Here is a 12879-nt window from a genome sequence, read left to right on the forward strand (position 1 = left end):
CTCGAAACAATGTAGATCTGTATCACCCTAACATCTGATCATGCATAGTCACGTAGCCCAAAAAGAAGAGATTCGGCCCATAACTTTCTTACAATTTTATTCTTGCAAAACACATCAGAAGAAGCCTTTTCAGTGTAGTCTGCTCACATAAACAACAAAGTCCCTCTTAAAGCAGTTACAATGCATATTTGAAGAACCATGTGCTCAAAGGGGTTTCAAACAGAACATTGAGAAGGTCCCATTAATCAATGTTTTTTGATGATACCAGAATAGGCTACAGACAAGCCTAGGGTACCATATACCATATACCATGCCCTTGAAATGAAAACACTGAATGCAATTGAAACATTAACAGTGTTATAAGCCCACAAAAGGCCAATGGCCTATCAAACTCATGAGCGTTAGAGTGTAGGCTATGAGAACATCGCTCATAATTACTTCCGTACATCTAGTCATACCGGAGAGTGAAGAAAACGGCGTGAATAAAGGAATAGCCAGACATTTCCTTAAATGCATTGAACATTAAAGACCACCTGGGTTAACTGTAATGTTGATTTAATCACCCATAGTTTACATTCTGAATATGACATGTAGGTGAATTCATCAATACTTTAACAACATTTCAATGCAATTGTTAGTTGATGTGCAAGACCTTTTAAAGTGATTGTTAGTTGGCCTACAAGGCCTTCTAAAGTTAATACTATATAGATCATTTCCAATGTCCCTTCATGTTTCTCATTAATGTTGAATAGCTACAATAAATATAATCAATTATAAACTTAGCATTATTTTTTAAATTAATAATATCCATGAACTAGGCCAATGGGACTTGAATTGATATCTAAAATCCCACATTGTTACAGCACTACAGGGAATGAATGATATTAGTGGGTATTTCACATATTTACAATAATTGAAACCAATAATATCTATCTTCCTAAACATTAACCTCAGATAAGAGGCTAAGGCCATCCCCTTCACAGCAGCCATTCACCCCCCTCAGCCAGCCTACAACAGTGCAAAGTACATGTTAACTCCAAGGTCCTTCATTGACTTGTGCAGTTTGACCCGGGAGGCCCTGTTTGTTTGGCTCTCCCTGTCATCTCACATGGCACGATCTGTCCAAGCAATGGACTTCTATCTTCCTTGTTTGAATATGTCCATCTTGCAAACACACACACACATACAGTACCAGTCAAAAGTTTGGACACACCTACTTATTCCAGGGTTTTTCTTTATTTGAGCTATTTTCGACATTGTAGAATAATAGTGAAGTCATCAAAACGATGAAATAACACATATGGAATCATGTAGTAATCAAAAAAGTGTTAAACAAATATATATTTTATATTTGAGATTCTTCAGAGTAGCCACCATTTGCCTTGATGACAGCTTTGCACACTCTTGGCAGTCTCTCAACAAGCTTCATGAGGTTGCCACCTGGAATGCATTTCAATTAACAGGTGTGCCTTGTTAAAAAGTTCATTTGTGGAACTTCTTTCCTTCTTAATGCGTTTGAGACAATCACTTGTATTGTGACATGGTTGGGTTGGTTTACAGAAGATAGCCTTATTTGGTAAAAGACCAAGTCCATATTATGACAAGAACAGCTCAAATAAGCAAAGCGAAATGACAGTCCATCGTTACTTTAAGACAAGGAGCTCAGTCAATGCAGAAACTTTGAAAGTTTCTTAAAGTGCAGTCGCAAAAACCATCAAGCACTATGATGAAACTAGCTCTCATGAGACGCAGAGTAGGTGAACGGATGATCTCCGCATGTGTGGTTCCCACTGTGAAGCATGGAGGAGGAGGTGTGATGGTGCTTTGCTGGTGACACTGTCAGTGATTTATTTAGAATTCAAGGCACACTTAACCAGTATGGCTACCAGAGCATTCTACAGCGATATGCCATCCCATCTGGTTTGCGCTTAGTGGAACTATAATTTGCTTTTGAACAGGACAATGACCCCAAAACACACCTCCAGGCTGCATCAGATGATCTGGCCTCCACAATCACCAGACCTCAACCCAATTGAGATGGGTTGGGATGAGTTGGACCCCAGAGTCAAAGAAAAGCTCAGCATATGTGGGAACTCCTTCAAGACGGTTGGAAAATCATTCCTCATGAAGCTGGTTGAGAGAATGCCATGAGTGTGCAAAGCTGTCATCAAGGCAAAGGGTGACTACTTTGAATAATCTAAAATCTAAAACACTTTTTGGTTACTACATGATTCCATATGTGCTATTTCATAGTGTTGATGTCTTCACTATTACTCTACAATGTAGAAAATAGTTAAAATAAAGAAAAACCTTTGAATGAGTAGTTGTGTCCACATTTTGAATGGTACTGCACATGCGCACACACGGCCCATCCTTTTGCAACCTCACTACACATGTACACACTGACACACAAATGTATTCACTTGCGTGCACAAACACCACACACAGGCAAATAAACTGAAAGAGTGTCATTTACCGATAATCAATATATAGACTTTCTCTTTCTCAATATATAGACGTTAAACAAAGACTGTAAAGCAAAACGGATATAAAGCCTTTATAAAAAGTCAATAATTATTTACAAGAGTAAGTGCTTTTTCACTGAGCCCTGATACCATGTGTCAAATAGCATATACTAAAGTAGTTTGTAACTCAATTAGAAGCTTACATCATCAAGTATGACAAAAACTCTGAGGCTCATTTAGAGAATGATAGCCAAAGCTACGTACATACAAATTATAGAAGGGTTAGGAACCCAAAACAAAATGAATCTCAACCCCACTAAATGCAAACTGTAAGGGCTCTTATTTACATTCAAACATCTGAAAATACCAATATGTTCCAACACACATTTGTACATATTCACACATTTGCTATTAATCCCTCGTCCTCAGATCGTCTTTTTCAGCTTCGTTACACTGTTACGTATTCCTTAAATGTCACGGTGAGACAGTTTGTTGTAATATCCGTGATGACTATATTCCCAAGGAAAGGCTTGAATGAAGGAAAAGGCTGCTCCTCCACAGTCTGTTCTGTTGTGACAGCCAATGGCAGTTTGGTCTGTTCTGTTGTGACAGCCAATGGCAGTTTGGTCTGTTCTGTTGTGACAGCCAATGGCAGTTTGGTCTGTTCTGCAGTCTTCTCCTCCTCGGCAGAAGGAGCTACCTGTGTCTCTGTGGGAACTGGAGCCTCCCGTCTGGACCTCACACAGCTGAGGTCCATGGGCTCGTCCTGGTTAGACTCCAGGAAGTCGTAGTCCTGGTGGCCATTGTGGCTATGGTGGCCATTTTGGTCCATGGAGTTGCTCTGAGGCGGCGAGGACACAGTGCAGGGTGCACTGATACTCCGGGAGTTTAGAAACCGTTTGCAGCCACCCCGGTCCTCGCCCTTGTCTGCCTCTGAAAGGTGACGTTTGAAGGCTGGAGAAGAGCCGTTTACTGGCTGAGTCCTTCTATGAACCCCCATCTCAAAGGGCCAAGGGGCAAGGTTAGGTTTGGTGGTCAGCCTCAGGGGCTGCTCTGTCGCACTAAGCTCCATTTTGGGTGAGTCGACCTTCTCAGCAGGACACTTAAATCCGTTAGATCCTGAGTTGAGGGCGTGTAACTTAACGTCTTTGTTGCAGTCTTTCGCGAATCCGTTGGTGAGACCCAGTTTCTGGACGAGCCTCATCTTTTCAAGTTGATTTTCTGCAGCATCATCATCATCATTGTCCGGCTGCGGCTCGTCAAGGGTTTCCACATCTCCGTTTTTAATCCTTGCCGCCTGCATGCCGTTCTCCATGTACTTGCTCATGACAATGACGATGCGTCCATTCTTGTTTTTGTTCTTGACAATCTTCAGCTTGCTGTCGCTGACATCGTTGGCCTTCAACAGCGGTGCGTCCTCTTTGGCCGTGGCCTTGCTCTGCTCCGATTCGCCACTGTGGTCGTTGAGGTGAGCCGGAAGCTTCTTTAGCTCCATGGTGATATCCTTGACTTTGCTTAGGCAGCCAGAGTCCTTGTCCCGGACCCACTTCTGCTGCAGTGCGGGAGGCAGGTTCCAGCTGTGGTTGGTGGGCAGTTCTGGAGCTTTGGTAGCCTCCCTGGGCTTCATGCACTGGGTGCTGTCATACATCTTGGGGTCAGGCTGGTAGTGGTGATGTTTCTTGCTGTTGAGCTGGTAGTAGAGCTTCTTCTTTCCGTTGGCCTGCTGCTCGGCCTCCCTCTCCTTGGCCAGCAGGGGCTGGTACTGGTGGTGCTTCTTGCTGTTCAGCTGGTACTGCTGGGTCTGCGAGCGCAGTGTCTGGATGGGGTCCACTTTCTGCCGGTTTTCCTCGTCCAGGGTGGTCTCCTGAAGGCCTGAGAGGACACTGGATCTCCGGGCAAAGGACGGGACCTGAGAAAAACACAGCTGTTCGTTAACTGATAGAGCATCTTGTTGACATGATTATCTGACTGACTTTCTCTCTGTAATGAAGGTTAGAAAAATGCCATTATCAAATGGTGCCCTCTAGATGACCTTTGAGTGAGTCCTGAGCCCTAAACTTGTGTTTAGTTCTAAACTTGTGTTTAGTTCTGTGAGGGCCTTTCATACATATTTTGTCAGCCCTCCCACCCTCCTGGCCATCAGAGTTACATTTCAGAGTGGCTCCTCTAGCCGCTCTGACCTCAGCTCTAAGGAATGCCATAGACTGCTTTGTGCCCCATCACTGACTTCCTCCTATGTGTTACCACCAACACCGCCCTGAGAGGAACAAACACTACCTAGAGGGGGTTCCTTTTGCTCTTTCGATTTGTGATTGATGTCTAGATGTACTTTTCAGTCACTGCTTTAAGATTGAAGACATTTTGGAGACCTAATCTACCCAGTCTATCCCTAACCTATCAACAGCATGTGCCCCTAATCTATATGACAGTCATTCAGATTTTAACACCTATTCTGTAGTCTTATAAAGGACTTAGAATTCTTATAAAGCCCGTCTCAATTAAAGAATGTGTTGGTCTTAGTGCTGGATGGCAAAAATGTACTCAATCTCTTATAGTAACATTAATAGTAACATTTATTTGATCAAATGTATAGTAATCAAGGAGTTAATTGTCAACTCTCGAAAATATGTGAAGACTCACCTGGCCGATCAGGTGCTTTGACTTTGGCCCTCTTTTGCGATATCCCATAAGCTGCTCGTATCTCTCCCTGTGAAAGACAGAAAACACCACCATGTCACTCAAACCATCCACAATAATACATTATTTAGTAGTTAACAACATAATGTAACAGAGTTAGGCAGGGGGGGGGGGGGGGGCATTTCATTGATATTTCAAATCTTATTGGGAGGGGCCTGATTTGTGGGATTTGCCCCCCCCCCCACTGTAATTGAAACTGTGTATAGGTCAGAATACAGTACTTTAACTACAAAAGGGGACTACACACAATAAAGTACTTTCATTGCTAATGCAAGGACGATGTACTAACAATGATGAAATACAGTAATGCAGTGCAGTAATTTATGGGAAAATCCCATGCACAATTGAATCCTAATTGGTGACATGAAACATCAGTGGAATACCCCTCAGTCACATCCCCCTGTTTACCACTAGATCCTCTAACTGAACCCACAAGACATGAATTACAAATATCATACTTAATGTAGAGTAGCGTCTACAGGCATATATCCTTATTACTTGTTTACCAGGCGTTGCTGCATATCAAAGTCCTTCTCATGTCAAATAATGTATGGTTTAGGCCTGACTCGATCGGCATTACTCCAAAAATAATGTATGGTTTCGGCCTGACTAAATCTGCATTACTCCAAAAATTATTTCCACATGGAATGAATAGTTTTCCAGTTCAACATTCAATCCATATAAGAATGGAATAGATTCAGGGCCTGAATGAACTACACATCTATAGACCATGTAACTGGTGGGTAGGATACTTTCCCTATAGCCCACTGTTTTCCATGCTTTCTCAATAGCAGTAATTCAATACCCAATGAGTACTGATGTCAACCCCCCCCCACCACACCCCACCCTTCCTCCTTGAGCACATCTAATTACTGTGGCGACTCAGTATATTTTCATAGCCTGGTACTCTGCCCGGTGAGGCCCCCTGGAGAGTCACGTAATTAGCTACAATAAAAACTCCCCCCGTTCAGAGACAGAGATAATGGCGAAAACAGACACCGCCCTCCGTCGACATTTTCCCTACTGAGTGACCCATCTCTTTTTTCAAAGCTAGTGTGCGCACACGGTGGGAGAGATTGACAGCAAACCCAGACGACAGGCCGAGTCACTGCATGGGTTTTGCGCCATAGTGCAGTTGTAGTTGTGTGTTCACGTCCAGGAAACCCCCACGGGAGGTTTAGCAATTACCGGTTAACAGTAATGCCTGTCCAGCAAACAAGTCATCTTGAAAAGGCACAACGGTGTTTTCAAGCGGATGCTTCTACGGTTGTTTCAGGAATATCGCCTATTATTAGAAGCCTAGGGCGCCTTTTGTCTAATGTTGTTCCCAGTGCCTTCCTCATTCAATACATGGTGAGATGAAGCGGGGATGGGGGACAAGACAAAGCATGCAGTCAAGGAATATTTGGCCCTGGTGTCCGCATAAGCATGTAGCCTGTGAAAGATGATAGCCTATTGTGGTATGGGCAAACTAAAATCAATCAATCTATTATTACAGGCCTAAGAATATCACATAGGGACAATTCATTGTCCAATATGGTCGACCACGAAATTGTAAGTCATACGCAATCTTTCCAAAATGTTTTCAATCCGATTTGTGTGGTCACTGTGTAGGCCTACTGCTATTCTAGGCCTACTGAGATTTATATAAAAATTTAAATAAATAAAAAAATAAAAAACTTGTGATTGCATCATGTCTTTTTAGGGGTTTGAAAAGTTTTGACATTGCCATAGGAAAATGTAATTCAATTAGGGCACATTTTACGCACACCACGGGATAGAAGTGGTGCGCTATGCGCGCACACGCACAGACACACGCACAGAGCAGCGCCCCCCACCCCCATTGACTACACAAGGTCGGCTCGTCAAATCGAGTCTGTCAAACTCACCTGTTCTGGAAAGCGTCAAGCAGTCGCGGGTCGAGAATGTTTTCTTCTGGTTCCCACGTGTTATATCTATTAAGACAGAAAGTAGGACAGAGAGAGGGCGAGAGACAGAGAGAGCGAGAGAGAGAGAGCGAGAGAGAGAGACATTAATATCAACAGAGGTCGCCTTCTATCAACCAAACTACAACCATATATCAAATGTTGCCGTCATCTGCTTGGTTGCTGACAGAATCCGTTGTAAAGTAGCTAGGCAACTTCTGTAATCAGGTTAGCTGTTAACAGTTAGCAGTCAGTCTTGACCAAATAGGCCTAAATCAAAACATAAACATTATGCATATTATTGATAAATGTGTAATAAAGTAAGAGCAAAGTATAGCCTATACTCTGGAAATAGGTCATTATAAAAAGTGTTAATAATTGCTAGGAAGTATACTTCACAAAGTCAACACAAGCAAAAGGTTACTCTATGGGAATCATGAGGGTGATTAGGGTAATGTGGGGTAACAAGCCCCCGGGGTAACTGCCCCCCCCCATATATATATTCAAATGATGTTAGATCTATAAGCTTTTTATAGATATACAATTATACAATCATATTGTATATATACAATCATATTGCAAGTCCAAATCATCTACAAATAACTTAATTGAGTTACAGTCATTTTCTTTATTGTAGGATGGTTTGGGCATGATTTGGTGTGCAAATAAAAAGAGGAACCTTACATCAAAACCTCCTCATAGTGAGGATATTAATAGTGAGGTGTGCAATGCCATTTTGCTTCATTATTAGATGTATTACATTTAAATAAGATACCTAGATTTGAGCTTTTGAGAGTTAATCACTAGAAAATGTTCAGGGGGGGGGGGGGGTAGTTACCCCACGTTGCCTAATTTTCGCTCAACACATAAATTACTGATGGCATCCTAAGCGCCATCGATCGAATCAAACATTTACTTCAACGCGCGCAAAGACGCACGCGCCACACACACACACTTGAAAACTTGAAATATTAATTTGCATTACTAGGTAGTACTAAAGTAGGCTATAGTATTTTCAAAGCTAACTTACTTTGGAGACCATCCTCGCCACTTGACTAGGTATTCCATCCTCCCCTATACGGAGATGAGAAAACATATTGGTTAATTTGATTATAAGCGGGTCTTTGACATTATTGTCTATCTGCAAAAACACAACAACATAATTTACTTCCATCAATTACGCAATATATTGCATAGCGATACCAAATAAGCCTGTTTGTTGATATTGAGCAATCATATATTTGAAGTGATTTCAAACCTTTCGATTCCGCTTCTTCTCGATGCTCTCCACCGCAAAGACGTGCTCTCCCGCGGCGGGTAGCTCCATTTTCGATGCAAGGGGAAGGTTTCTCTTCCAATGGCTGTAGAAAATGTCACCCTGCCCGCTTTTGTGCTGTTTTTCCGTCGTTCAAATTGATACGAGAGATTTCCCTTCGCTCCGATCTTCCCTCTCTTTCCCTCTCACTCTAGTCGGAATTCGTTGGCAGCGGCAGTGCGATACGTTTTGCTTTGCTTTGCACACGAGAAGGGGTTGCAGAAAACAGTTCATGCAAAGAGCCATTGATGTGACGTCAGGAGGAGGAGGCGCTTTTGGGGGCTGGGGCAGTTTCATGCTTTTAGCCCATGGATGTGTAGGTTGAAATTGAACTGCAAGAGGGTGCTATGAAAAGTACAATAATGTGTTATGATATGTCAAATTGGGAATTGTGACTGAACATTAGCCTTTTACGCAATTATTGCCTTTTACGCATGTCATGCAAATCATGAAAAAAGGAATCAAGGCTACCATTGCCTATGCTCCATGCCCATTTCCATCGACCGATTTTAATTAATGTCACCTATTTGTTAACGTATTCATTAACGTTTTCACAATTGTTACAAGTGTATGCCAGCTATTTCTAAAGGACACAGCCCTGGTTTCCTTAATTAAAGGCTGAGACCGATTGGATAAATTAAGTGAATGTCATTGTGTGAGTGACTCATCATCAATAGGCCTACTGAAATGCAACTTTGGTGTCCCACTCCAAAAATAAATCTATGTAACAGTTCATTATGGATCTGGTAGGCCCTATGTAGCCCACAACTGAATGATACCGATCAATAAATGGTACCCTGAGCATTTAACCCCGGTAGAAAACAAACATTATGCACACTGAAACATTATTTACCAGCTAAATCAGGTATAGAAGATCGTATTAATCACTCCCCAATCTAATTTATACATTCTAATAATAATAACCATCATCACCCTCATATGATTCTGATAACTGTAATATGGGTTTCCCATATTATTTATGATTGTTTTCCAAAGACTTCACACTGGGATCTTTGAAAGAAAATCCATAAACGTGAGCTTTCCTATTCGCCTTGGTGACTTGGCTAACATACCCAATGGATGAGCAAGGATGCTTCGTGCTGGTAGGCATTTTCCATAAATATCTACCCTTTCCATTAATACAAGGTCATATGTAAAACCATTACCGAGCGCCAGTGTCGCGGTACGGGGCATCGAGTGAATTTTCTCTGCACATCAAAGGCCCGTGGTTGTGTCAGAGATATGTAGGTCACATCAGTTGGTCTTAAACCCCGTTGGCATTTCTTCCACCGTGTTTATTTCTGCCATCCGACTCTGACGGGCACCAGCCGCTGCGTTATCACTTGGGCGAGAGACGCATGGGCCTACCTCTGGCACATAGAAAAGCCAATGTGCGTTTTTTTTTTTTTTTTTGCACCTTACAACAGCACAGTTACCGCCGCTGGTGATGGTTCGTGTGTCTCTTATGCCCGCTGTCTCTTTGAAACACGAAAACAGGTTGGACATATTGACAAGTGCGCTATAGTCGTCGCACACGCATGGTTGTACACACACACGCGCGCACACACACGCACACGAACGTATATTTGGCTTATCAAATGATCTGTTATATTGTGTAAGCCTACACATTGTAAAAGTATTGGTATTTGTCTATATTGTTATTTATTTCGTTATATGTTCTCGGTATAAAGGCGCAAGCGTCGAGTATCATTTTAAACGTAAATAAAATTCAGCAGCGCAAGGGTTAAAGGAGAACAGTTCATGCAGGCGGCAATGTTCAGCCTATTGCAGACAGGCACGACTTCCTTTCCTTATAAGGCAATGAGCTCAAAACGCCAGAGAAATATCAAATGAACGAGTTGAACGACCAGATTCACCGGAGTATTTGCGCACAAAATCACTCCCATACTCACGCTGGCTATCAAAACATTCATTATTTTTCAGTAGGTTCAAATGAAAGACCACAAAGCATTCTCATTGTGGCTCGAGGAGCAAGCTTTGAGCGGTCGCAATAAAACAGCAATTCTATAACATTCGCAATCTTCTTCGAAATAATGAGCCATACCGTTGACTGCAAGGGCCACAATACTCAAATACACTTATTTTGATGAAAACCATTTGCGTGGTTGAAACGAAGTTTTGCCTTCTATTTTAGTAGATACGGTATTCTCCAATAACACCTGACCCTTGATAAACGCATGGAATTAATTATATTTGTATGTCACCAAAAGGCTGTGACTGTCGTATCACCTATCTTGTTTAGGCTTTGCATAATATTACAATTTATGAGCCATATCAGTTAAAGATTTAACAATGGATGTGGTTGGAATTATAAAAATGGACACCACCACACAATTTCCACTCCACTGTCTTTCAAATTGCGCATGGCACATGTTTCAAAGGTTCAAGGGAACGTGATGCACGTGCAGTCCTATTAATATGCTATCATGTCCATGCGAACTCCATACGATGCTCATTCAGTTCGGAGAATAACCCCGACATATGAACTGACCCTTTCAGTAACTAAAAGCTCAATGTCACTTGTAAAAAATTCCAGCAAAGGGACCTAAATGACAAATCTGAGGAAGAATTATATCATAGACTAATCCCGCACCATGTCATAAATGCAACCAGTCAATCCACAACTACAGTAATTCGATGTTTACATTATGAATTCATCACATGATGAACCTCTAACCCACAGAGATAATGCATGATTCATCTTACTATAATAACCCTATGTGAAACTCAGGTTCAATGTTTTAGTGGAGATTTGCATTCTTACATAGATTGATGACCACACATGAGACTGCAAAAAGCCTACACCACTTTAAATTACAGTTTGCAAAAAAGGCTTTCAAAGTCATTCATTTGTCTTGACAGAGAATTATGTTCCTGACAGCACAAGGTATACCAAATAGGTTACAATGGACTGAGGGATCTATTTCATTTAGGCTATAGTTGCCATGGTTGTTGGGATGAACAGCCAGATTGTATAAAGAATTTGAGAAGACTTGTAGTGTGATATGCCCTCCTTTCAAGTAAATCCTCTATTATATACGTCAAGCTTTTATAAAACAACTAATTGAACCCCTGACATGTACTTCATAGCCTACATATGTCAAATGGGATTTCAACTAAATGTATTGAGCAAAATGAATGAACAAAAGTAAACATACCCACTAAAAACAAATGGTTCTATATAGTGCCAAATAAGGGTTCTTTGGCTTGTAACCAACCTTTTTTTGACGGTTCTATAAAGAACAATGCTCATAAGGTTCTAATTAAAACCTGTATGGTGCTATAAAGAACCATTTCCTAAGGTTCTAGAAAGGACCATTCAAAAAAGGTTCAATATAGCACCCCCAAAAAAGATTTCGCTATGGTTAGAACCCTTTTTGAGGCTATGTAAAACTCTATTTTTATGGTTCTTTATAGAACCTTTATGGAAAATGGTTTTATAAAGAACCTTTCTCAATCATCTCAAAGGCTCTTTGTAGAACCGTACAGATTTTCTATTCTGGTTTAATAGCCATACTATATTGTTCAAATTAAAGAGGTTTTATTATTGTGTTTATTAACAAGTTGAATGAGGTGTGTTAGCTCTGGAACGGCTAGTTTTCTGGAACGGATTTTGAGAAACAGACAGACATACATTTACATTAGGTCTACATTAACGATCCAATGACATACATTAGGTATGGGAGAGGGAGAAAGATGATTTATGCTAAGCAATGGGAAGGACAGGGGACATAGTCGGTCAGAAATGAAAATGATGGCCCTCAGAACAGGGTTAGGGGAGGGTGCAGGGTAGGTACAAAGAAGAGGAGGGCATTTGGGTCAGGGGTTTCGAAGGGAATCGTTGCTGCATGTATGAATCTGTTTGAAGGGATGTGGGCAAGAGAGCAGGGAGAGCTAGGCAGTTTACAAAAGGGGCAGTATGTAGTGACAGGATTGTTTATACAACAGGGTGACATCTGAGTAAGATGACATTTAGCCTACACGTAGGAAATAAACTGACTTTATGTGTGTCAGAGAGAAGAAACCTGACAAAGATCAAATGACGAAGAGCTTAAATTACGACCAAGAAACTCTCGGGAAGTGTATGGAGAGAAGACATGAGGGTTCACACAAGAGGAAGGGACCAGGAATGAGGAATTTATTGTCCAAATATGTAATGGTGGAAAATGATAAGAATAATAAAGGGATTTAGAACTGAAAGGGACTGTACAGACAGGTAAATCAGGAGGAGTCTCAGGTGGACATATGGGGGAAGGGATGAAGAAATGTTTGAGAGTTGAAGCAGGAGAACAAAGTCTTGGCTGCTGCGTTGACTAACTGAACTGGATAATATAGCATGGTATTTATATGCTAATTTAGTTGGAATTAATGACACCTGTTAAACTATTATAAACTATCACGATTTGGAAGATCAAACAAGTAGCTGTGGAGTTCTTTGTCATTCAGATCAGTGACT

The 12879-nt window shown here is 41.4% G+C and overlaps 1 protein-coding gene across 1 annotated transcript; it reads right to left on the reverse strand.

The window, feature by feature from the left end:
* Nucleotides 1-80: 80 nt before the first annotated feature.
* LOC135539193 (E3 SUMO-protein ligase CBX4-like) lies at nt 81-8644 on the reverse strand. The gene is made up of 5 exons (XM_064965022.1): nt 8346-8644; nt 8118-8161; nt 7052-7117; nt 5106-5172; nt 81-4374 (listed from the first exon to the last, which is right to left on the reverse strand). The coding sequence occupies exons 1-5, from the start codon at nt 8412-8414 to the stop codon at nt 2914-2916; spliced, it is 1707 nt and encodes a 568-aa protein (XP_064821094.1). The 5' UTR covers nt 8415-8644; the 3' UTR covers nt 81-2913.
* Between the last annotated feature and the right edge of the window lie 4235 nt (nt 8645-12879).

Source organism: Oncorhynchus masou, chromosome 5 (genome assembly GCF_036934945.1).
Source record: "Oncorhynchus masou masou isolate Uvic2021 chromosome 5, UVic_Omas_1.1, whole genome shotgun sequence".
Taxonomy (NCBI): Eukaryota; Metazoa; Chordata; class Actinopteri; order Salmoniformes; family Salmonidae; genus Oncorhynchus; species Oncorhynchus masou.